This window comes from Rhynchophorus ferrugineus, unplaced genomic scaffold (assembly GCF_030347505.1).
Source record: "Rhynchophorus ferrugineus isolate W39M unplaced genomic scaffold, kcgeb_rfMv2 rfM10, whole genome shotgun sequence".
NCBI classification, from domain to species: Eukaryota; Metazoa; Arthropoda; class Insecta; order Coleoptera; family Curculionidae; genus Rhynchophorus; species Rhynchophorus ferrugineus.
The window spans coordinates 385,451-413,001 of NW_027472589.1; the positions used below are offsets into that span (position 1 = coordinate 385,451).

Below are 27,551 nucleotides of genomic sequence, written 5' to 3' on the forward strand. Positions count from 1 at the left end.
TTTAGGAGGAGCTCCAAGGAGTCTGTGGTCGGATTCTTCACATGACACCGTCTAGATTCACTAGGACCAACCAGTCCAGAACCTGGAACACTGGAAACGGTTCTCCTGATGCTGTTTGCTTCCAGGTAATGAATAATCCAAATTGTTCCGGTATCAGAAACTGTTGATCTTAGACAGATCATTCTCTATGATCGTAATCCATGTTTTTCTGAAGCTGGCTTATATTTTCTTGATATGGATGTCGTAGAGAGTTATAACTGTCGGTGGCCCTTTTGTTATCAATATTTTAGCCTGGTTAAGAATGCTCAAAGCCTCATTATCAGCGGGCATCGGACTTATTATGTCTACTGTCATACTGAACAGGAAGCTTGATAAACATCAGCTAAAAGTGCAAATAGATCTGCTATATCCTTTTGTATCAGTATAGAGAACTTTGAACCACCTTATCATACTTGACAGCGTTTAATAATTTCTTGGTGAATATTTTTATCTTTCAAAACAGTCTAAAATATGAGTCAGTAAACCAGTTTGATCCGTATACTCTGTTGTCTTGTTGAAGTGAGACTCCTGATATTGATTTTAACAAGATATGTTAAAAATTCGTCCTTTCTAGGTGGATAGAGCCGGTATTTCGATAGTGGGGGTCGGTATCTATGGAGGAATCGGTCACTATGAGTACGAACTGGAAATTCTGGAAGACGTAAGTTGATCTGGACGCTATCATCGTAATTTTCTTGATCGCATACCGTCGTTTCACCAGACTAGTCTCTGTAACGGTTTGGAGAACCACGCCACCCACCGATGGAACAGCCTGGAGATCACCAGGGGTTTCTTCGGCCCAGAAGACTTCGCCCCCGACATCTTCGAGATCAAGTTCGACCGGCCGGTACCGGTGAAGGAGAACGCGAAGTACGCCATCCGTCTGCGGAACCACGGGGGTCGTACCAACAACGGCGACGGCGGTCTAAATTCCGTCAAAGGGTCCGACAACACCACCTTCACCTTCTCCACGTGTTCGTTGAGCTTTAACGGCACGACCCTGACCAGGGGTCAGATCCCCGTCATCTTGTACTACAGCAATCCGGTGGAGTGCGGCAAATCGTCCACCTCCAAGCTGGAGTATCAGGCGAGGAGGACGGCTCTGACCATGACGGGCGCCATCATACAAAACTCGGCCAAGTTGCTGATGCTGGCTCGAGAGAAAGTCGACGAGATGCCGTCCGCGAGCATCCTCAGCGAGTCCTGCATCGTCAAAACCCTGCTGCCTCTGGTGTTGGCTCATATAAGTCCCCTGGCGTCCAGTGACCCCAAGGTACGTCAACTCAGCTCCCCATTAATTAATTATAAACGATTTGTTTCTGTATATATATATGATTTATTTTATTTAAGAGTGCCGTTCAAGTGTTGAATCTTATCCAAGAACTGTTACCTCATGTGGCTGCCTTAAATTTGTTGAGCTCCCCAAGTCCATCGAGCAGTACGACCAAAGCTTTGGTCAGTTCAAGTGCGTCAGCTCAGGAGATAGCTGATAACAAGATAACCACCACTAGCAATCATTGTGTGTGGGTAGAGAGTGATCATCCTTACAAACCCGCCACTGTTTCTAATTATAGGTAAGTTTATGATGAAAATGCGAATATTCTTGATATAACAAATGGACAAAATAAAATTCACCATCTGCATCAACAACTGAATATTTTTTAACAGAACGTTGTCCAATTGTTGTACCAAAATATCCGCTAATTGCTTCAATGATGTTGGAGATAGAAATACTACTCCTCACTTTCTGCCCTAAAAGTCCCCATAATGTTTAAATTATGTTGTAAATCGGTGATTCTGCCAATCAGGGAACATGTTTCATCAATCAACTAAGATTGAATCTCTGTATGGGCATCTAGGTATTATCATCTAGGAATATTGTAGTATTCAGCAGCAATTTGTTAGTCATAGTAAGAATTTGATCATTGAGGATATCGAGATATTCATTCGCAGTAATTCGGTCATATGTCGTACAAATGTTCAAGCTACTAATACAATACCAAAGGAATTATAATAGTATATATGCATCTTAGATCAAAATCAAATTATAAAAACTAAGGCACGTAACTGATATAATCAATTTGATTTTTAACATTGCTTCAGCTGTAATATATTTTATGCTAGCCTTGACGGCTATCAGATGTTGATAGTAATAATAAGTCACCATTATGTTATAACTTAAGAACTACTTACTGTCTGTTGGTACTAATTTGCAGAGATATACCAACTTTTCTGATAAATGTTGTGCTCTTGAAGACGTGTTTTCGTCAAGAAGAAGAGACTGTTCTGACATAAGCAGGATAAACAATTATCTGGCCTATAAATAAATGAATTAAACTATTTACAACAGATGGTGTTACTGTGTATTAATTACTGCGGGCACATTTATAACCACCTTTATTTTGAACAAAACATATTTTCAGTGCGTTGAAAATGTTTGAATTGGCATCGTATAAATCATATTTGTGGAAAGTTTTACTTCTTACAATTTGAAGAAAATGGCAGCTGGCGTTCATCGAATGCTATGACAACCGTGCTTCATCCTTTTCAACATTCGAGGTTTTAAAAGTGGTGATTTTGACACCAAATCAATGTAGTCAATGAAAATTATTCCATAGGCATCCCAAAATACAGACGCCATAACCTTCCCAGCCGACTGTTTTCCGTTTCTCACGCATTCGGCGTTTTCCCACGCTTTGGAGCGGGTTCACCGTGTACAGTGCACTCGGACGACTGCCGATTGGACTTCGGAGTGAAATGATGGAGCCATTGTTCGTCCATTGTCACATATCGACGCAAAAACTCGGGTTTATTACGCTTGATCATCTTCAAACACTGCTCCGAATCATCAACTCGTCGTTGTTTTTGGTCAAAAGTGAGCTCGCGCGGCACCCACTTTCTCACACCCAACTATTCGTGAATGATATAATGTATACGTTCATTTGATATCTTTATAGTGTCTGCTATTTGATTCAATTTCAATTTACGGTCATTCAAAATCATTTTGTGGATTTTTTAAATGTTTTCGTCGGTAACAACCTCTTTTGGGCGTCCACTGCGTTGACCGTCTTCGGTGATATTTTCACCACGTTTAAGCTTAGCATACCAATCCTTGATGGTTGATTTTCCTGGGAGAGTGTCAGGAAACTCGATATCAAGCCAAGTTTTTGCTTCAGCTGTATTTTTTCCCTTCAAAAAACAATATTTTATCAACACGCGAAATTTCTTTTTATCTATTTTTTTTCACAATAACAAAAGCTGCTTCACTCAAAATGCTATAATTCACAAACTAATGATCCGACGGCTGTCAAATTTATACACGCGTCTTTTGGGTATTGGAGCTAACTAAAAAACATATGGATTTAATTCTGATAGCGGCATGTATGGTCAGACCTTTTCAATTGACCTGTTATGAATCGACGCCAAGAGACGTTCAAAGCTCTCTCGTAATATGTGATATGCTGTATCAATGGCAAAATCGGAACGAATGTTTGCATTTTACTATTACTGGTGATGAAAAGTGGATTCATTACGATAATACAAAGTGAAAAATTCATGGGGACCACCTTGTCATGCATCAACGACAAAGCCGAATATACGTGCCTCCAAGCTAAGTAAGTGCTACCCCATCCTCCGTATTTACCAGACCTTGCTTCTTCTAAGCGGCATTTCACTTATATAGTTTCAAAGGATACATCGTTCTTTCGAACTGAAATCTGTAAATTGTCTGAAGAATGGGAAAAAGTAACGACTATCGATGAGCGAGCGATACTTTAAATAAAATACATTGTCTCGATTTCTCATAATAAAGCTTCAAATTACGAAAAAAATACCCTAAAAGTACCGAACTTTGCTCTTAAATGACTGCGATAAGCATCTAATTTTAGATTTCTGGCAATTTAAGCTTCTATGTCAAATGTTTGAGTGTGGGAAAAGGTCAATCAACTCAGCAACTTCATCAGTATAAAAATAACCGACACGTGTTCTTCCAGGGTTTTATTTCCGGATTGTATAAAGTGGATGTCGCTGGAATTCGATCCGATATGCTCCACAGCTCAGCCGGAGGATACTCTTCAGCTCTACATACCATCCACGGACTGCTTGCCCAATTCGAGAAGTGGTAACGTTGGTGTTACTCTTCTGGAGGAAGCCGAGACTCCCCCGCTACCATACTGGCCGGTCCTACATAAATTTAACGGCAGGTATGGCGAATATATACAACATTTTCGCTGTTGCACCATCATCGTTCCTATTTAGTCTACAGTGGCCAGCGAATTCAGTGATCTTGCCAGGGAACGAAGTGATTTTTTCCCTGGAGACGGCTTCGGATTATTTGAAGGACGATCGCGCCAGCGCTTACGGCTTCAAGTGTTTGGTCATCGGTTACGAGTGGCCTCCGGACAGCGCATCCTACAACGGTCTGAAGCACCTAGAGGCCGAGCTGTCTTTTCTGGGTGGCATGTGCTCGGCCAGTCTAATGAAGAAAGACCTGATTCTGCCCGTGATGGGAGGTGAGTCTTCTTCACGGAGTAACAGAGATAGTGTTGATGGTTTTGATCGTAGATGAAGCCGACGTCGATGTGGATTTAGCTGAGGGAGTCGCAGCGCAGATATATGCGGACCACGGAGGCCTTTTGGCCAAGGGTCTGGCACTGACAGCTCCACCTACAGTCACCCAAGCCTTGGATGGTATGCTGCCATACAGGTAAGTCGTTTTTTATAACTGAGTTAACGAATATTCGGGTTCGAACGTATGCGCTCGAGAAAATACATGAGATTTTTAATGAAATTACAAAAAAAATCTTATCATTTTTATGTTCAGAACTTTATCTTTTTATCTTAACCTAATCTAGCAGTTGTATTAATCATAATATGTATGTTGCATCACAATAAACTTTTAGAATTTACAAAGCTACATAACGAAAAGTATGTGATATTTCGATATTTTCGATATATTTTTTTAGCGCTTAAAATAATCCTTTCCTTTTATGAAACTAGAAATATTAAGTATTAAATTCTTTAAAAAATTTTTGAGCTTTAAAAAACACTGGAATAGGTTAATATACAGAAACTAGTTACATTTTTATAAAAAGTGTAGTGTTTGTCAGACTTCTTCAATCATATACTGCTGCATGTCGTTTTAAAATCCATGTACTTCTGCATCTGTTGATGTCATAAATTACCATGAAAATGACTGATAATGTCTTATTTATAACCGTGAGTTTTTGTTTATTGAATAAATTCGTCTTTGAAGGAGTCCAAATCAGATTTTATACAACAAAATGTTTATTTCAATATAAAAAATAGCAAAACACAAATAATATTTTCAGCACAAGATTTTTTAAGACAACTACAAGATTATTTAGACCAATATTATTTTGTTAGAATACTAGGACAGAAATGTTGTGAAAGTAATTGAAGAAGTAGAAGAAGAAATGTGCTATATATTTCGTATATATATATATATATATATATATATATATATATATATATATATATATATATATATATATATCATTTGGGGGAAACATTCAAGGAATAAATATGGCTAACATATATAGTATCGATTTTTCTCAACTTTTGGTTTTTAAAGTGATAAAAATTATGAGGATGCCCGTTTGTCTTCCTTGCTTAATTAAGTAAAGGAAAGATTAACAAATAGCATGTTATATTTTCGTGTTATATATAAGTGAAAAAGTGAATCCATAACAACAACACTGCAACATTTATTTTTCATCTTATCACTATTTACAACGCTATACATTTCGAAAGAGCGTAATATTAAGGATCATTATTCTATGTTTCTTGTGAGGTTTGAGATGAATCATCAGTATGATTAACAGATTATTAAATAATAATAAAAAGAAACCGCAACAAGCTGGGAATCACAAAAATAAAACAACTAGTTTGTCATCATTTTTATTTGTTTTGTTTGTTTGGTATTTTATTTGTTTATAAATTAAAAACACTCTCTTGTAAACGACTATGCCTACGAATCACAGAAACAACAGGACGATAAGAAAGTTGAGCTTAGAAAATACTGAGCGGTCTTTTGATAAACCTGACGAAAGTACCTTTGTATTAAAGTTTCGACAGTTTGTATCGAGCAGCCTCTGTTTTGGCGGTGACGGCCTTTCCAAGTCGGTTAAAACTGATTTGTACTTTTTGTAGTTCGTTTTTTTTAATTGGAATAATCTTTGGGTTTCGACGCTATGGTTAGATCACGTTCACGGGGTAGCATCACAGATCGGTGGTGAGCAGATCTGCTCTTTCCACCACGACGTGTAGCTCGGTCTCCCGATAGGTCCTCCCGTCGGGCACGATCAGGCTCATCGGCATTTTGGCGTCCTTGCCGCAGCCGTACTTCTGGCTCCGGTACACCATGCGATAGAACACGCAGCCCCCGACGGCTAACCCGGCGACCCCCAGGGTCACAGCGCCGACGACGATCAATATCTTGTAGTACCCGGTCAGTATCGAGCACTTGTTCGATTTGTAGTCTCTAGCGGTGGCGTAGACTCCGTCATCATCCACGCATCGGATCTCGTGATAAAAACTCAGACCGCCCAGGTTATTAACGATGTTATCGCAGTCGCACGTTTGGTTCAGGTTCAGGTTGAACACGCGAGCCTGCAGGCCGGGCTGGAGCTGAAGCGACTGCCTCTCCAGCGAGGAAAACACGTTCGATTCGAAGGTGACGGTCCGCGAGCTCGTCATCTCCTCCGCGTTCCGGCTGATGCCGTTGAAGGCTTGGTTCTGTACGTGGTGGAAGGTATTGTTCCTGAACACCACATCACCCCTGGTGATCACCCAGAAAGCCTCACCGTCCAGCTGGTCCACGTGGCTGTTGGTAACGGAGAATGTCGTCGGGTTCCGGATGTAGAACGCGCTGGGACGCACCGTCTGGAAACGGGAAGCCTCGATGACGAAGCTCCGATACACGGTGATGTCCGAGAATGTCCTGCTGGGCAGATAATCGATCTGAACACCGTCCAAAATCAAGAACTCGGTACCGAACTTCTTAAATGCTTGGGGCTTCACGTCCTCGATAACGACGTTCTTCAAAATCAAGTTCTCCATCTGGAGGAGGCCGGTGAAGGCGAACGCGTCCACCTGGTCCACCCGCACGTTGTCCAGCTTGATCTCGTTGATGCGGCCGCTAAACGCCTGGGTGCCGATGGAGTCGACGCGACTATCCGCTATTAGGATCTTCAAGCTGGGGATGCTCAAATCGAAACGCTCCTCCTGATTGACGCTGGTGTCTCGATACCCGTACCAGTTGAAACTATCGGCCTCCAGTACCACCGAGGCATCGTTCCTTAGGATTATCGTCCGGAGATTCCGAAGCGTTGATATGGATTCCTTCGTGAAACGGACGCTGGGACAGTTGTTGATCTCGATCGAGCTGATGTCGTTGCTGGTTATGGAGTTGCGTTGAATGACCAACTGAAACATACAACATAACATCTCAATACTTTTATGTTCAGTAAATTTTATTTAACAGGTCAATTGAAAGGTCCCCGACCTGACACATAGGTGGCGCTACTAGAATCAAATCCCTACGTTTTTTAGTTAGCCCCAACCCTCAAAAGACGCGTATATAAATTTGACAGCTGTCGGATCATTAGTTTGTGAATTATATCATTTTCAGTAACGAAAAAATACAGTAAATATATACAGATATTACTTACTTCTTGTGCTCCTTCCGTACAATTACAAATCAGTCCATTAGAAATACCCCCTATCCATCGACAACCGTAGTACCAGATATGCGTAAAATCCCCAGAATCGACATTATCGGACGTCGCTACACCAAGGAAGGCGATCAACGTGATTAATTGTCGTAGTCCAATTGCCATGGTGAAAAATCTACATTTTTCCTCACCTGCAAAAAGAAACGGCCATTAAATCACAGCTACCATGTCCAATTATGAACCTCGTTCATTCAATACATAGTTTTCACACGTAATATAACTAACATTTCCATTCATTATCAGACAAAAACGCCTTACTATATTAGTCACCTTTGTTTGCCCTGATAACGCATCGTAATCATACGGTCAGGGATCATCTTTTTACCAATAACCACAAAACCAATCGAAATATTTGTCTTCTCACATCAAATTTAAAGAACCCACTGAATTTTTAAACGTAATTCGATCGATTATAATATTTTATCATTAATTTGATGGATGGGGGAGTGTTTTTTCACAAAAACCGATATCAATATTTACTTTTAATGATAACGCGATGCTTTTGTATGAATGGTGTCACGATGGTAATTTATCGTTCAAAATATCTTATTGTTTTGCATTACGTTTAATAGAATTAACGTTCGGTATCATCATTTAGTAATTACTTGTCCATGTATGGATAATAACGCGGCTATATAAAGTAATGATGATAAATTAAAGTGAATTGAATGGATTCGAAGCTTTTTTCCTTTTGTTAATTAAGAACTCATCAGTTTTTGTGATTCATTTGTCTCATTCAGTCTGTTTCAAACTGAATTTTAAAAAAAGTCAGCATACACTGCAATTATTTACAGTCTTTTTATTTTTAATTTATAAACAGTCTCATTTAATATTGGACAATTCGCTTTATGTTATAAACTATGCAGCAATGTAAAATGAACCATTATGAAATTGGACTGTCTATTCATTAGTTAACTTAAAGGGTTACATCAATATACTGTAGTAAAAATGGTCAGCCTAAATCTCTATTGGACATAGTTAGTCCAATGTTTTCACACTGTCACTATTAGCCTCAAATTTCTTTTTATATTATGGAATATTTGTTATAATATGGTATATTGAAAGAGGTTAATTCAATATTTTGCTGAATATATTTTTGCAAAAGACTCATGCTACCATTTTGATTGCCTATAACTTTGCTCAAAGAAAAGATAAGTAAGTTTGGTTTTCCTAAAAGGTTTATGTGGTCTTACCCTCTTTTTTCAATATGATTGAAAAATTATATCGGCTAAATGATGACCGCGATTCGCTATGCAACTTTCGGCTCTTTCTAAGCCATTTCTTATGACATCCTGCAACACTCGAAGCTGAATTTCTTCAATTTCGTGACGAATATTGTCTTTAAGATGTTGAATCAAAAGGCCGTCAAGAATAAAATTACAATAAAATTAGTCAGCCTAATTCAATATTCATGGATATATTACTTCGTATATCAATACTGTTATTATTTCGTTAAAGCTAAAGTATTTGAAAGAAACAATTTAAAGAATGAAATGGAATGCAGCATTTTGATACATTACGATAAAATCTGTCAGTCCAAAGTAATATTGGTCCATTTTTAAGGGATTTAGAAAACTTAATTTAAAGTAAGATAACTTTATGTGCAAGAAACTGTTTAAAAATGGTTAGTCCAATGTAATATTGGACAATATCCCATTAAAATATTTATTTGTTCTCTTAACATTGACATTTCATTAAATATTTCGTAAGTTGTATGAAAATCGACGTATCTCGAGTTAAAGTCAATAATTGTTTGTTTTTCTGTTACACCACACGAACGTAATGTCCGATTATGAGCAATTTTATCGCCATTTAATGCGCGATATTCAATTTCAAAGAACGGGAGACGCTGACTTTCGTGCACGGATCTAAATTTAAAGTGGCATTGGACGCGCGATATGCTAATTTAATGTAATATTTACAAAATACCATCAACTTTAATGTCGTTATGTAACCGATTCGGTCCTTCGTATGTCGACTGATGCAGAGGCTGCAGACCAGATGTTTTTCCGTGTACATATCGATAAAAGTTTCGTTATTTTTTTAGTTATCGCTCGGTAGTTTATGTTCTTGTGATTTTTCGGATAAGGGTGTAGTTCTGGAGAATCCCCGCATACGCCTGAGGATTTGAAATCACAAGTAATATTGTAGAGCATAATATTTATGTTAAGACCCAAGTTAAAATGTTTTGGTATATTTTTCGTCCCATTTTCCCCCGAAATACAAAATGTGATATGAAGAAACTTTTATTAACATATCTCATTTTAAAATACTTTCGAAAATAAAACAATATGTAATTATTTATCAATGTATAAACACTACAATAACAAACAAGTTATAGCTCTTGTAAATTATTCGTATACTTGAGGAGTATAATATATATTCTGGAATTCAGAAATTAAAATAATATTGTCTATTACTTTAAGATTATATATTATGTCGTAAGTTATTTAACCTTTTATAAACATATTTCATTTTAAAGGAAAGGGAACATAAAAGAACATGTAAGGTAACAATGCCTGTATGTAGAATGTACATTCATGGCGATTTTGTTTTAACATTTCATATTGTTCTTCATTCATTATGATTAACATAAAATCTTCTTTACTTGAAATAGGGTAGGTACCTAGAAACTGAGACTCTGGCTTATATAACACACATCCTGTATTTTTGACTTCATTTACTCATGCTTCAAGACTTGTAGCGTCACTTTTATCTTTATACGTGTGGAATTCAACGGGTTTGCTTGCTGAATATCATATAAATCTTTATGAGTCAATGAATCTAGTATTTTAAATTACCACCATTTAAATTAGCTTGTATTTCATCCAATATAGCATCCATTGGAATTTTAGCTGCTAGTTTGGCTGTATTTATATTTTTCTGATTATAATAACCCTCACCTCCTACCCTCGTGCTGCGTGAGCTCACTTTTAACCAAAAACAACAACGAGCTGATGATTCGGAGCAGTGTTTTAAGATGATCAAGCGTAAAAAACTCGAGTTTTTGCAACAACAAACATCGCTCCATCATTTCACTCCGAAGTCCAATCGACAGTCATCCGAGTGAACTGCACACGATGAATCCGCTCCAAAGCGTGGGAAGACGCAATAATTAGCTGGCAAGGTTATGGCGTCTGTATTTTGGGATGCGCATGAAATAATTTTCATTGACTACCTTGAAAAAGGAAGGACCATCAACAGCGACTATTACATAGCGTTATTAGACCGTTTGAAGGACGAAATCGTCGAAAAACGGCCGCATTTGAAGAAAAAGAAAGTGCTGCTTCACTAAGACAATGTATCGTGTCAAAAATCCATGAATGGGGCTTCGAATTGCTTCCTTATCTGCCGTATTCTCCAGATCTGGCCTCCACCGACTATTTCCTGTTCTCAAATCTCATAATAATGCTCGCTGGGAAGAAATTTTCGTCGGATGAAGAGATGATCGACGAAACTGGGGCCTATTTTGAAGCAATGGACAAATCGTACTACAAAAATGGTATCGAAAAGTTGGAGGGTCGCTATAATCAGTGTATCACCCTTGAAGGGAATTATGTTGAATAAAAAAAACTAATTTTGCCAAAAAATTGACCTGTTACTACGTGGGATTCTACCTCTTCGTTGCTTGTAAATGGCGCAAAATCAGGCGGAATCTACCGAAGTTTACCGAATATCGGCGGGGATTCTCCAGAAATAGCCCCACTATTTTTCGGTACCAGTTTCTCTGAAATTGTCCGTCGCGCGTTCCATATTTGTTGGTGGGGCTTTCACGACGTGGGAATTAATCGCCCAAGTCGTTCCGATATAATAGTAGCGATTTATATTCGCGATAATATCGGCGCCAGCATATGCAAAGTCCTGTTCGATAAAAAGTTTGCAACACCCTTGCTTCGAGCGACTTTTCGTTCCAGTTCGGCTGGACGCCGACGAAGGCGGTAGCAACGGCGGCGTGTGGGTGGTCGTTACGATTTCGCAAATTGCACACTTACTCTCGCATGATTTATTTCGCTTTTAAATTACGATAACCGCCAAGAGCACCGACTTGGACGGTGCTAGCCTCTCGAGCTGACCCAGAAAATGCGTCCTGATGATGAACCTGATGCGGTCGCGAGGGTAAACACACAGCCAGGCATCGGAGGCGAGTTGAAAAGGTAAATGACGTTAACGTTTTTGGGTATACAAAAACAACTCCAGTAGGTTATAATTCATCAGATTCCTTGTGAAATTTGAATAATTAAGTAATTTTTTTGCATTAGTTCTCATCGCGTCTTATATATGTAAGTCAGAAGACTCTCAATATCCCCCTGTGTTTGTTCTTGTTGGCCTTTTTATGTCATAAGACTCGATGTTCCTATATAGACGTAGATTTGGAATTATTTTTTATCAATAAAGGTCTAGAGAATTTATTTTAAGTTTATAATTAATTAGATTTCACTTACATATCTTTATGGTTATTTAATAGGTCGTATTAAAAGGCCGTATCCAATTTGTTATAGGGCTTTCAGTACTCCTCTGTATTTGTTTTTGTTAACATTGTAGCGATCTTGAGGCATATCGAATTTTACATCGTGGAATAACGGTCTACAAAATACCCAGAAATATAATCCCAGATGGTGAACACGGGCGGGGTGCCGCCAGCGCCAACTAGAACCCGATAACATATAGCTGGCGGCAACCCCGAGACGTTTATCTGGGATGTTATTGAAGGGTATTTCGATTCATTGAGTGCTCAACTATCGTTTGGTTTAGACCACTGCCATCCGTTTTATCTAATTGTATTTTTCATATTTTTTATATAGTCAATAAATAACGGTCACATAATGTAAACACCACTGTTTCATTTTGTTTTACCTCCGTTCACCGAGCCACATCATTTACCCTAAAACATATTTATATGACGGTGTTTAGGAAGATATATGTGAAATTTAGACCAAAATCATCGTTCAAGAGGATTTTTATTTTTAATTTCTTGTACGTGTTGTTTCAGCATAATCAACATTTCCACGTTTGACATTGATAAAACTGTTGGTTTAGATTTGCACTGATTGTAGTCGTATTTACAAAAAATTGATGTATTTTACGAAACTATTGGCATAATCTTATAAAATTGGGGTCAAAGTCATTTAACGGATACTCTTTTCAATAAAGCGACAAGTGGCCAACTAAATACACATCGTACAACAAAGGATAATGTCTTAAAATCGAGGAAAAGCTGGAGATTTGGGTTCTTCGTGTAGTCAGTTACAGGAGAATTTAAGGGCTTGTTTATATGTCTGCCTTATAGCCCTGACCTGACATCGTCTGATTCATATTCAGCTGTTTTTCGAGCGTAGCAATGTAATCACTGATTATGTGATGTTAAAAATGTAAGTCCACTTCAACACTAGCATTTATCCGAGTCGCGATCAGGTGAAATGGGAATAGGTATCGAGCCAACGTCTATTTTAACGCGTAGAAAAGCGAAACGCTCTCCTAAACTGCCTTCTGGGTAACTAAGAACGAGTAACTTTCCTATAACAGTCCTAAATAGGCGGCTGGAACTGTCGATAGTGAAAAAATAGCACATAAAAACGTCGAATGAACGCATAGAGAGTTTAACACCGCGTCGTTATGGCGCTGACACGATTTCGTATGTTGTCAATTCAATAAAAATTCCCGGAATTTTCGTATATTGCTTTTAACGCCGCATCACGCCCGTTATGTTATAGTTTTCTTTGATAAAACTGGTGATTAATCGACCTTAAACACGGTTGGTTCGTTTTAAGTAACGAAATCCTTTTTCCACTTTTCTTTCTATACAAGTACTGTAAATTTTATTACACGTAATTATTCATAGCAATAAGTCCATTTAATTATTATATTTCCAGATTCTCTTTATTAAGAAGTCAAACGAATATTAAATTGTAAGAACATTATATTTAAACAGTTATATGATCATATTATATTAACGCAGTGAAATTGTATTAAAACTGCTAAGTCCATTTTAACAGTGAACCATATTAACGAATCCCGTTTATTAGTTGGTTTTTTAAAATATATTCAGACTTAATCGATCACTGATATTCATTTGAACAGGTATTATTGAAATACTAGGATCAGTGTTTCGGTTCGGTCGGTTCTTGGTTTGATAGTTACATATTTAGATCGTTACCTATCGATAATGACGTCGATTACTCCGATTTATCACTGTATAAACCTATATGTGACACTAATTGATCTATATAATATTTTAAAACTAGTCAGTCCAAAAGAATGGCATCGTTACTCACGTATAAATATTTTGAAACCTGAAGATGACACCTTAACCACTGTTTCGATTACGTTTACGCGGAAATCAAGTGACACTATCGTTAGTAATAGCGATCAACATCGGTTTAAACCACCGTACAGTACGCGTACGTTTTCGGTCTGAAATCTGCGAGATCTATGAACAACAACCCGTGTCCGATCCGCATACATAAGCGATGTTGCCTCCCCGGCGGCTTGCGGAAAACTTACTGAGCACGCACGTTGGCGAATTGGGGGAACCATCGGTGTACTGTACCAGCAGAAAGGCATTTTTCCGTCTCGCGACTCAATCACAGACTTTACACCATCCGTTGCAAGTCTGACGCCGTCGATATTGTTTGCCAACTTACAGAGTGTCTTCAGATAAAATATAGACTTGTAATCAAAATTATGTATTTTTTTATTATTATTCTACGTGCCATAAGAAAACATTAGCGTCAGGAAATGTATATTTAAATTTTAGACCTATCATATTAACACTAGTGATCGCCCAGTAGTCGTTAAGTTATCTTTGTTGTTATCATAGTTGTAGGGTTATTTTTAAACCCAGGACGTAAAATGACGATCATATTTAATAAAACAATATAAAATAATCCAAAATCTTAAATAATTATAAGCAGAGATCAAAATATAATAACTAATATAACAACTACTTACACAATAACACATGGGCTGGAAAGTCCCGGTTGAAACAAAGAAAACGCGTTTTTTTTTTCGCTCAAAATTGGATTTTTTCATCAACGTAATCTCCATCAAGAGCCACACAGTCTTTCCAGGGCCGCTCTAACATTTCAATACCGCTTTTGTAGAACGGTTTATCTTTTGCCTCAAAATAGGTCTGTTACCAGATGACGATCATTTTGATTCCAGAGTGACGTGGTGGATGAATGTCTCATCCATTGAACCATCCAGTTTTTTAAGCTTAAACATGGCCAAACACTGCTCAGAATCAGCAGCTCAGGTTCTTGTTTTTGGTCAACAGTAAGCAAACGCGGCACCCACTTTGAACTGAGTTTTCTCATACATGCTCAACATGTTCTTATGATATCTTTACAATGTTAGTTAACTCACACAACTTCAATTTTCGATAATTCAAAACGATTTTGTGGATTTTTTTGATGTTGCCACCAGACATTTGGACGTTCGCTGCGTTCTGCATCATCGGTGTCTCTACGACCACGTTTGAAGTCGCTGAAGTTGAAAGTTGAGTTTGAAACCGATGTTTTATTGCTGTTTCTGATGGAGGGGAATCCTTATAACACTTTTCAAGCCATTGCTTCACTTGAACAGCATCTTTCCCATCAAGAAGCAGTGTAAAATTAAAACATAAAATTGTTTTTGATCCATTGTTTTGAAAATAACAAAAGTAGTGTCACTCTTAACACAATAACTCAACAAATTATGAGTAAAATATCATGAAACTTTAACAGCTATATTTTGAAGGTTAGTAATGACTAGTATTGGTAACTATCGACTGAAAACAGTCGATAGTCAAAAAACTTGCGACTGAAAATAGTAATTACCATTTTCAGTCAAATACACGCTTCGACTGTTTTTATCAATTCCTGATGTCAGACGAAGATGTACGAAACCTTTCCTGTATAAATTGTGAGTTATATATATATATATATATTAAGAGGAAAGGAGAGAGATAATTCCCTCTCGTTTATACTACCGTTGGAAAATATAAACACAAGTAGTTAACTACTCCAAGGAATTATCTCTCTCCTTTTATTTGTGTTTATATTTTCCAACGGTAGTATAAACGAGAGGGAGATGTACATATTTCTTCACTTACTAACTTAATATATATATATATATATATATATATATATATATATATATATATATATATATATATATATTAAGTTAGTAAGTGAAGAAATATGTATATATATATATATATTAAGTTAGTAAGTGAAGAAATATGTATATATATATATATATATATATATATATATATATATATATATATATATATTTATATATTATATGCAAATCTATGGAAGAAATTGAGTACATTTTTGTCAAGGTCGCGGCTAGGACCACATAGCCAGAATGTTCGAATCAATCGAATGAAACTAATAGAACCAAAAATAGTAGCTAAAAGTACACGACTGAAACAGTCGATAGTAAATAGTAACAAAATCAGTGGGACCGAAAATAGCGACTGAAAACAGTCGATAGTAAAAAGTTGTCAATTACTAAACGATAGTCGATTTCAGTCGATAGTTCCCAACACTAGTACTAACTGAAAAAGCAGCGAATGCAATAAAACTAGCGTCATCTATGTCTTAGGCCTCGGACTTTTGAGTCCATGTGTTAATGGCAAAATAAATAAAGCAAATAAACGTGCGAGATTATCTTTTATTTACTTTTACAACCATAATTTAAGAATTACATACGGGTAACGTACGACGATTCGAAGAAATAAGAAAATACAGGAGAATAAAATAGATAACGATAAATGGATAAATAAATAAATAAGTGGAGAGCATTGAATAGACAATAACAAATAGAAATTAATAAGTAGATAATAATAAATGAAAAATAATTAATAGAATAAAAACAGAAAACCGAAATACTCGGCCGGCACACAACAGTAAAATAAACTGAATAAGAAAACGGTATTCAAAAATAAACTCTTATAAAGTTCTATCGTCTCTTGTAGGTGCTGAGATATCACACTTGGCAAACACAGCCCCCGAAGAAACATCGAAAATGTTGCCATTGATGGTAATTATTTCTGTTGCCAAGTATTCGCAGAGGCAACAAATTCTATAATTAAAAAGAAGCGGCAATCCCGCCTAATTCCTTTACGTTTTCATTCAAGCCTTTTTTAAAAAACATAAACGACCACAAATTAAGTACCATAGATATTGAGAACTTAAGAAAAAAAAATATCGAGAAAATATAAACAAATAGAATTCGCTTTTGCCTGTGAATCTTATTTTAATGAGTTGTTACAGAAAACAGCTTGAAAGCTTTCATTGGTTCGTTATCGTTTAGTTTTCGGGGCTAATTTTGACTAGAGTCTCGGTCTGGGAGTTTTCTATGTCGTCTCTCTTGACATCAAACCCAATTAGGCAACCAGGCTGAATTCCTAGAATGTATATTTAAAGTGTGTGGTCCCTGCGAACGTATGTTAACCAGACAAACGGATGTTGTCGCGCCTCCAGCAGAAAGAAATCGGGCCTGTTTGTTTTGTTGATAAAAAAATGCACTAAATGCATGAAGAACTTCTCTATTTCTTTCTCAGTTGCAAAATTAATCGTCTATATTAAAATTGATTTCGCGTTTTTAAGCTGATATTAATGTATATGCTTTTATTGGCTCTCAAAACGTTGTAAACTGAGTTCGTATAAGGGTGACTTACCTTCTACGATCGATTCGGTTGAATGTACGTTTTTTTAAATCGCGTTTCTTCGTTTAAGGGAGATTCGAACTAGATATGGGGTCATTCGCCTTTATTACTTTAACAATGGACACCAAACTGGTTTAAAAATAAATTTAATAATATTAATTACGTTAGGCGTGGAGCGTTATTATTATAGATTGACAGTTTAGAGGTTTTAGTACCATTTAAAATTAAAACAATTTTTTATAGCAAAACTAAATTAAACGACCTCATTTTTTTATTTTCCCCCCTATGTATATGTTTAATAAAACTTTTAATAATATTATTTTAAAAAGTCCAACTTATTAATTTATCTATATTTTCTTTATGATAAATTACATTACATCATTAATTACATTTGATAATGCCTTATTGATTTAATTATAATATCTTAATTAAAAACAATCAGTACATGTAACATCAGACTATTTCTCTATATTTATCTTATTAATTAAACATTAATATTAAATAAAACAGGCACTGTAGTGTTAATATTTTATATTTAGACTGAATTTAATCATATTATTTTATTGAATCGTACTATATTAAAAATGATCAGTCTAGTCCAGTTTAATATTTGTATCAGTATATTTCCTCTATTAATTTCTAACAATATTAAATATTAAAAGCTTGGTAATATTAAAATTTTCTATTCAGACTGTATTCGCTAGTGTTACCTTAATTTTATGGTATGTTAAAAGTAGTAAGTCCATACCAACTTTCAATTTATTCATTTAGGAAACGCTATATCATATTAAAGATGATAAGTCTAACTTAATATTGGATATTACACATCAGTTAAACCACCCTCCTACCGACCTATAAGTTTATTACCAATAATCTCGAAAGTTTTCGAGAAATTATACATAAAAAAACTAAACTATATAATAGAAAAAAGAAAAATTATTCCAGAACATCAGTTTGGCTTTCGCAATAAGCATGGGACTATAGAACAAGTGCATAGACTTGTAAACCAAATAAACGCTGACCTAAATGCCAAAAGATATTGTTCGGCTGTTTTCCTAGACATATCTCAGGATTTTGACAAAGTATGGCATACGGGCTTGCAGGTTAAACTAAAGAAACTTCTCCCTCATCCGGACTATCAGCTACTAAAATCGTATCTCACTGACAGACATTTTATTGTAAATCAAGGCGATGAACATACCGAATTAAATCCCATATATTCAGGAGTTCCGCAAGGTAGTGTACTGGGTCCAGTACTGTATCTTCTGTATACGGCTGATCTGCCCACCACAAAAATAACTACTGTGGCAACATATGCAGATGATACAGCAATCTTAGCATCCCATGAAGATCCAGTCACAGCATCAATAAACCTACAAACCCTCCTGGAGCAAATACAATTATGGTTGAAGACATGGCGCATTAAAGCCAATGAATCAAAATCCACGCATATAACGTTTACCCTGCGTAGAAGAACATGTCCACCAGTAAATATCAATCATCGTCAACTTCCCCAAGCAGAGCATGTTAAATATCTTGGTATGCATTTAGATCGACGCCTAACCTGGAAGAAGCACATACTCTCTAAACGGAAACACCTAGGACTAAAATTATATCAAATGTATTGGCTCATTGGGCGCAAATCCAAGTTATCATTAGATAACAAGGTATTGCTGTATGAGACTATACTAAAGCCCATTTGGACATTGAATGAATTCAACTATGGGGTACCGCTAGCAAATCTAATATATCCATGATTCAACGGTTCCAAAATAAGGTGTTGCGTGCCATTGTTGATGCTCCATACTATATTTCAAATAAAGTGATACAACGCGATATTCCTCTAGAACCTATAACGAGTGTAATCCAACGTGTTTGTGTGAAGTACTTCGAAAGAGTGTCAGTGCATCCCAATGTACTCGCTAATCAGCTAAATATGCGACGTGATAGTGAGGTGCGTAGACTAAAACATTTAAAACCACCTGATCTGATTACTAGACATATGTAGACTTTAGAATAAGCTTTAGAATAAGACTAATTAATTAAGATAATATTTTATGCAGAAGATTGCTTAATGAAGTGATTTTCTACATGCCATGTATATATAATATAGACATAATAAATACTTATTGCCAATAGGGCAGATTGTGGACTCACGAAGAGTAACAAAAAAAAAAAAAAGTTAAACCAAGATAGAACCAAACATCGGACTAATTACCCTCCGAACCTTAATCGCCTAGGAGAATACGAATTTTCCGATTCCGAACATTCAGGACGGTCGAGTGTACATAATTGTGTGACATAATTTACGAGATGTTTCAACTTTTGTCGTATATATTGCGCTGTTTGTTCCGATAGAGGGGTGAACGGGCCCGGCGACGGTAGCGGTCTAGAGGGGAAGGTGGGGTATTCGGTTATTTTCAGAGGTAACAAATAAAAATAAATTCCGTTTTAATTTCAAGGTAGATGTTGCCGCCGTTTGTTGATATATAAACGGTGATGTCATTTTAACTGTGCCGGGTGTATATAAATAGCCTGTCGACGGATTATTCATGAAAACGCCGTGATCTAATGGCTGTATTTAAAAGATGGACGCGTTACCATATCGCCATAAAATTGCAGGGCGAGTGGGTAGTTTCGATTCCATCCGATGCCTTCGTTATAATTTCGATATAAATCGAGTTGTCACCTCCATAGAGTAATATATAGAGTGTTAACTTAATGCATATAATCAGAATTGTTTTGCGTGGTCTTAGCAGGAAGGCGCGCTGAGAAAGCTATTTCGCCGCATTTCATTGGTTAGTTTAAATTACCATTACATGTAAAGCAAATATTTTACTGACTGACCTACGCCCAATATATTCGGGTGTTCGACAGGGCAGCCTTCTTGGCCCATTGTTATATCTATTGTATAAAGTTAACCTACCGACCTCAAGAAACACTACTGTTGCAACATATGCTGACGATACACGAGGATCTAATATCAGCCACAAGAAACCTCCAACTTCATCTTAACAAAGTCGAATTGTGGTTGAAAACGTGGCGTATCAAAGCAAATGAGACAAAATCTACCTATATGGCATTTACCCTTTTGAAAAGAACATGTCGGTCAGTAAAATTGAATAATCATGAACTTCCGCAAGCAGACAAATAGACCTGGAACAAACATATAGTGACAAAACGCAATGAGCTTGGACTTAAACTAAACCAACTGTATTGGTTGATAGGATGTAGATCTAAATTATCATTAGATAACACGGTTTTGCTGTATAAGTCAATCTTAGGCCCATTTGGACTTATGTGTGGGGAACTACTAGCAAATCCAACATAGATATGCTCCAGAGGTTCCAGAATAAAATGTTGCGAGACATCGTATTACGTGTCCAATAAACTGATTCAGCGCGATACCCCCTTAGAACCCATGACGAGTGTGATTCGAAGTATTTTGAAAGACTATTAGTGCATCTAATGCACTCGCCAAAAGTTAAATTTTTTTTTTTTGGCCTGGAACCGGGTAGGGGAATCTTGTTACGGATACCTGGTCGGGAGGACTCGCAGGAATAAGCGAGTTGGACTGGTTATGTGGAGACTGCCTCTGGGCTACCCTATCAGCTGATCCAATGACCCTAACTGATACTTCTTACTGTTAGTAAGGAGGGTGCCCGTAACCGGTAACACCGTTAAGAGGCACAAGGGCCAGGCAAGGACGTGGCGTCGTTATCACACCACGCAGCTTGCGGTACATGAGTTAATCGCTCGCCGAAGAAGGTCGAGACAATTTGGAGTTAGAGCACGACGAGGTAGTGTCGACTGTGATAGAATAAGGCTACGAAGAGCCGAAAGAGTTATTGGCCTAAAATATCGGCCAGCTCGGTAATACATCTATTGTCCGAGAGACGAAGAGTGGAGAAATATCTCGAGTAAACCTCGGATATAAAATCGTGAACTTGGGGGACGTCTGTTTCTCTATGAATTTGATTGTTCCTGACGAACCAGGGGGCATTGATTATTCTCCTGAGAATTTTGTTTTGAAACACTTGAAGACGTTCCACCTGGCTAGGTGAGACGTAATTTAGATAGACGCTGGAGCCGTATAGAACGACTGATCGAACCAGCATCTTGTACAGGAGAGATTTTATAGATAGAGGAAGCCTGGCTGGTCCGGTTGATAAGCGGGAACAGCAAATTAACAATACCTTGACCTTTATGGAGAGACTTTTGAATGTGGGAATTCCACCTAAATTTGCGATCGAAGACAAGACCGAGATAGGTGGCTTCTTCTGACCATAGAATTCAAAAGTTAAATGTGCGCGATGACAGTGAAGTGCGTAGGCTCAAACGAAAACTACCATACGAACTGATTAATAGACACATAGAGTGAGTCTAAAATAAGTTAGAATAGTCTTTAGAATAAGTTAGGATCGACTTTAAAATAAGTTTATAAGTTGTATAGCGGATCACTTACTGAAGTGATCTTCTACATGTCGGGATGGTTATATTATATTACGGAAATCATATAATAATATTTATTGCCCACGGGCAGATTATTGACGTTCTAAGAGATTAATAAAAATAAACGAGCCAGTCAAACGAACCAACCGAAAAGGGGGTTTCAGTGCCTACATTGGTAGGACCACGCAAAGCATTTCTTCAATTTCGCCCATTTAAGTTAAACTTCTATATGATACTCAAAGGATACCTTTAAAAAAAGCTCACACGCTTTGTTTCACATGGATGTTGCGGTATAAAACTGCAAGAGTAATTTACCACTGCCGTAAATTAGTTCACCAGCCGGCGTGTTCGTCCAACTATCGTCGGAGACTTCCAAGAAACTTAATCGGGAGTCAAATAAACAGCAAAAACATTTAATATAATGCAGTTCAGACAACTGTTAAACTTACAACGACAAGACATGTTGATATATCGCTCAAAGTATCAGATTATTGTTTTTTGTTTTGATTTTATTCTTCTAATTTCCCTCACACGTTGAATTCATATTCTCCTAAAACGTTCTAGATTCTTGTTTTAACTGATAAGTGTACTGATATGAATCTGTCATTCAGGATTAGGATAAGCAAATCATTTTTAACACATTTTAATGTTTCTTAAATTACAATAAAATGATTAAATTCCATCTACATATAAAATTCCAACACTATAATGTATATCTCATTTAATATTTACTTTTAATTAATCAAAAATATAGACAACCAGGTAATTATTAAATAGGACTGACTATTTTTAAGATATGGTTAAAGCAATAAGCTCAACAACATAACAATACCCAACATTCTTACTATTTAACGTTGATTGTTCAAAAAATAAAAACAATTTAAGGAAATGTGATAGTTTCATATTATATTGGACTTACTATTTCTAAATCAAATATAATTTAAAGATACAATTCCAACATTCTAACAACTTAATTCGTATACAAATATATTTATTTTTCTTACACCTTCTAAGCATTTTTCAACATATCTGTAAACTTAAAGTATATGTTGCAGGATATTGATACAAGATTTACATTATAGTTAGTCAGAAATGGTACCATATATGTGATATACTTTGTTTATTTTGGTATTGAAATAATTTTTAAACTTTGATTTAAATACTGCTAAACTCATCGAAATTTGGTGTAGAATGTCATGATAAATAAAATGACGTTATAGAGAAGCTTCCATTGGTTTGAAGATCTAAAATTATTCTCAATTTTTCTCTATGTATACACGATTTTTGACCATTGTCAGTCTTTTTCTTATAATACTGTTTACTATACATCTAAATTTATCAAAATATCAAGATATATGTAAAATTTAACGCTGAAAATACTAGTGATATCTAGAAATTTTAATTTATTTGGAGATCTAAAGTTACTCCTCATTTTTTGCCCTGGTGTCCTCTATTTTTGACTATGGTCAGACTATTTCTTATGACTCCGTCCTATATACATTTACCTTTATGAAAATATCAAAATAAATGTAAAATTTCATGCTGCAAATACTAGTGATATCTAGAAATTTTTATTTATTTGGAGATCTAAAGTTACTCCTCATTTCTTGCCCTGGTGTGCTCGATTTTTGACTATGGTCAGACTTTTTCTTATGATTTCGTCCTATATACAATTACCTTTATGAAAATATCAAAATAAATGTAAATTTTCATGCTGAAAATACTAGTGATATCTAGAAATTTTAATTTATTTGGAGATCTAAAGTTACTCCTCATTTTTTGCCCTGGTGTGCTCGATTTTTGACTATGGTCAGACTTTTTTTTATGACTCTGTCCTATATACATTTACATTTATGGAAATATCAAAATATATGTACAATTTCATGCTGCAAATACTAGTGATATCTAGAAATTTTAATTTATTTGGAGATCTAAAGTTACTCCTCATTTTTTGCCCTAGTGTGCTCGATTTCTGACCGTTGTCAGCCTTTTTCTTATAACTCTGGTTTGAATTCTGCTAGATTTATTAAAATATCGAAGTATATGTAAAGCAAATAATTGTTTTCATTAAATATGTTAAAAACAGAACACCCAAAAATAGACACAGAATTATAATAGGGAGACTAGCCCCCCTAGATTGTATATTTAATGAGTGCCAAGACAACAAATCAAACCTATCACCACGAAGATGTCATATCGAATTCAAAACATGACAGGGAATCGTAGCCTTGAACTGTACAGTGTCAATATTGTTTCGTTTATGTTTGTGTTCGTGATATTCGGCTTGGTTTTTTTAAATTTAAACATCGTAGGTGTGAGCTATAAACATTGCGTAAGGCTCACGGTGGTATCGAATAAAAATACACTGTTTGTTCATTGATTTCAACGGAAAATGTGAAACGAAGTCGTTCAGGATACATCTTAACTAAAAAAAACACCCACGACAATATCCTAATAAGACCGATTTCTGAATGTATAACCATTACTAATGTGTGCTCGGCCTTGTCTTACTGTGAATTTCAATAGACCGAGCCGTACGAAATAAGAAAGCCGTTGCAGTATCAATTGGTAACATAACTATATATAAATGATAAATGCGATGAGGTCAAATCAGTTATAGATGCGTTGCAATTTATTCAGAGCCAATGCAGAATGTACGTTGGGAATTATAACTGATAAATGGTGTCGTTTCCCAATCTCGTAGCTGATTAATTCTGCGGGTGTGCCAGCTGCGGCTAGATTATTATCAGTGATAACGATCGAAGAATATCCGACTTGCAATTATTGAAACGCAGTATTGTGTTGACCTTTAGCTGGTGTTGTGTTCCGTGCCTGTTGTTTTTCAGCATTCGATTGTTTTTTTAATTGTTACAGATGTAAACATGGTAAACTTAACGGTTTTAAACAAACTGGCATGGATGAAAATACGAAGACATTTGCGAAATTGTACGCTCAATAAGGTGGTGGTTTTAAAATAGTTCATTTATTGGGAAATTGTAACTTTTTTCTCTGTATTTTCGACTTTTGACTGTTGTCAATCTTTTTCTCATAACACTGGTTTAAACATCGCTACATCGCTACAAAATTTCGCGCTAAACAAAACCATAGTATTGAGGAGTTTTGATTCGGTTGGAGAACTAAAGTTACGCTCCATCTTGTCCCCAAGTAAAATCGATTTTTGCTCATTGTCAGTCTTTTCCTCATAACTCTGATTTAAATGTTGCTACATTGGTCAAGATATCGAGATACATGTAAAAGAACACTGCGATATCAAGAAGTTTACTCCCTGTGTACATTTTATTTAATAAATACTATATTCAGTATACACGTTTAATCGTATCTTTAATGGGTTTTATGACTGATTAAGATCAATGAATATCCACAACAACCGTTAAAACGCAATATTTGTGTGACCTTTAATTAATTTAAAGCTGTTATGTGTTATTTTCAGGCTTTGTTAAGTTTTTTTTGTATTTGTTACAGTAGTGAACACGTTACAGCACATTTATTACTACATTTCTATTAATAACAGCAATAATATTACTAATTCCAGTTATTATAGCCCATGATCACATTTTTATGTATTTAATTCATTATATTATTTGTTATTCTTAAATTAACCTTATTTATATTTCTTTTTGTTGGAAATTTAAAACGTTAATAACACTAATAATGGCCATCATATTTACTAATTTTAATCTTTCATCGAATGCGTTGAGTACATTTAATTAATTACCATATTATGAAGTAGATGATAAAAGTTGTTTATTTATTGTATTAAGATTAAAACTCTTGTTATTTTTTATGACATAATGTACATATGGCGATGTTACTCATGATTTTTGACTTTTAAACTAAAACAAATATTGACACTATTACGTAAAAACCTCTTAAATTATTGGTTATTTCTGTTTGCTGTGTATATGTTAATTACTACGTCTTGTCCAGTATCAATATGGTTTCTTTTCTCAACTAAAAGATAAATACGACTATTTGTTGGTCGATTTGCATACGTGATGAATGGTGTACCGAAATTTCTAAGTTTTTACTTGTGTTGGAGGAATGATTGGGTAATATTGACTTGGTAGGAAAGTAATTTTGATGCTGTAGTTTCCTAATTTTAATATGTCACGAATTATTCTGTATGTAGGGTGATTTTAGTAGAGTAAAAGAGGTTTCAGTAGAGTTAACTGTTGCTTTTTATTTACGTTTGTTGGTGTAATTTCCATTTAAATAATTAAAGGTTATATATATATATATATATATATATATATATATATATATATATATATATATATATATATATATATATATAATTTCAAAATACATATATTTTGAGAGTTTTATCTTTATCAGTGAGGTAAAATGTTGGCACTTTTCCATATATATATAAGTCGTACAGAGTTTATAGAGAATTTTATGTTGAATCGAATGGTAGTACTGTAATTTTTATACAACCTTTAGTTTTTGAATTTTATAATGAAAAGTGTATTTTTAAAAAATGATTGGATTTTTGTTATTTCCCATATCTTAAAAAATATAAATTCTAAAACAATTTAACTTAGATTTTCGTTTATTTCACCTTAAAATACATTTGTTCTGAGATTTAACCGCGAGGTAAAATATTTTGGCACTTTTTCCTTACATATAGCCGTGAAAATTTGCGATTTTTTGTCATTTTCAGATATTCTCTTGTCATTTCCGTTCAAATTATTTCAAGTCAATGAAAATTATAGGATTTATAGAGAATTTGACGTTGAATCGAATGATAGTATAATAGTTTCCATACAGTATTTTGTTGATATGATATATAATACAATGGGCAAAATTAATTTATAGAAATTTCATTTCAATTAGTCTTTTAAAAATATAACAAAAGTATCTATGATTAAATATTACAAAATAAAGGCACTACTGATCAGTATACTTTAAGATATCTTACTAAACCGCACATATAGTAACGCAGTTTGCTTCAATATTCATATACTGCTGTTATTGCAGTGTAATTTATTTATTAACAATGTTGAAGATGCGCTCATTATAATTACTGTTTTATATCACGGGATCTTAAATCTGGTAAATATTTGTCCGGAATAGAGTTAGTTTTTACCCAACACAAATTATCTGCGTTAAAAAACTCGGAACAGCGTGTTTGAATACTTACTTAACAAGGATTTCACTTTTGTCAAGGTGACACTGCGACGTGAAGGTTTTTTTCTCTTCGGTTTCGATGCTGGACGAAGAACGAGACCGAGATAAGGCCTGTAAGAGGTACGAGGACCCGTGTCGCGTGCTATTGGGTTCCGATAGGCGACGGTAATAACAAATTACGGGATGTGACATTAACCGACGCCGACAGCCGATTTGCGCGCACTAGCGTTCGGTTTTTGGTCGCGACGTTTGCAGCAGGCGGACTAGAGTTTTGCAGTAGTTCGGTTTTGAAAGGTCGAGGGAAACATCAAGGTACAAGGTGACGATATATCGGTTATGTGGCATCATCCGTTGGAAATACTTAGCTATCGTGTTATCGTGAATATTGGTTTTTAGTTATAAAAATGCCCTAAGTAAAAGTGTTCTGCAATAATTTTAATTTAAATAAAGTTATTTAATCACAAATAACAGTATCGTAAAATATACATAATTTTTAGGCT

General features: G+C 35.7%; 2 protein-coding genes across 5 annotated transcripts in view; one reads left to right on the top strand and one right to left on the bottom strand.

Annotated features, from left to right (window-relative positions):
* Positions 1-27,551, top strand: part of LOC143204312 (E3 ubiquitin-protein ligase MYCBP2) — a 113,445-nt gene that overhangs the window by 11,600 nt on the left and 74,294 nt on the right. The window contains exons 22-28 of the mRNA XM_076416897.1: positions 6-125; positions 614-700; positions 761-1,312; positions 1,390-1,613; positions 4,032-4,241; positions 4,297-4,550; positions 4,603-4,744. Coding sequence (XP_076273012.1) covers positions 6-125; positions 614-700; positions 761-1,312; positions 1,390-1,613; positions 4,032-4,241; positions 4,297-4,550; positions 4,603-4,744 — 1,589 coding nt within the window. The remainder of the gene's footprint in view (positions 1-5; positions 126-613; positions 701-760; positions 1,313-1,389; positions 1,614-4,031; positions 4,242-4,296; positions 4,551-4,602; positions 4,745-27,551) is intronic.
* LOC143204293 (uncharacterized) lies at positions 5,946-27,304 on the bottom strand. 4 transcript variants are annotated; one of them, XM_076416867.1, is made up of 3 exons: positions 27,065-27,304; positions 7,731-7,924; positions 5,946-7,485 (listed from the first exon to the last, which is right to left on the bottom strand). In XM_076416867.1, exons 2-3 carry the CDS (start codon positions 7,896-7,898, stop codon positions 6,280-6,282), a joined length of 1,374 nt encoding a protein of 457 aa, XP_076272982.1. In that variant the 5' UTR covers positions 7,899-7,924; positions 27,065-27,304; the 3' UTR covers positions 5,946-6,279. The 4 variants fall into 4 exon arrangements, with proteins under 4 accessions (XP_076272982.1, XP_076272983.1, XP_076272981.1 ...); XM_076416868.1 differs by lacking the exon at positions 27,065-27,304 and adding an exon at positions 14,066-14,224; XM_076416866.1 differs by lacking the exon at positions 27,065-27,304 and adding an exon at positions 8,064-8,201.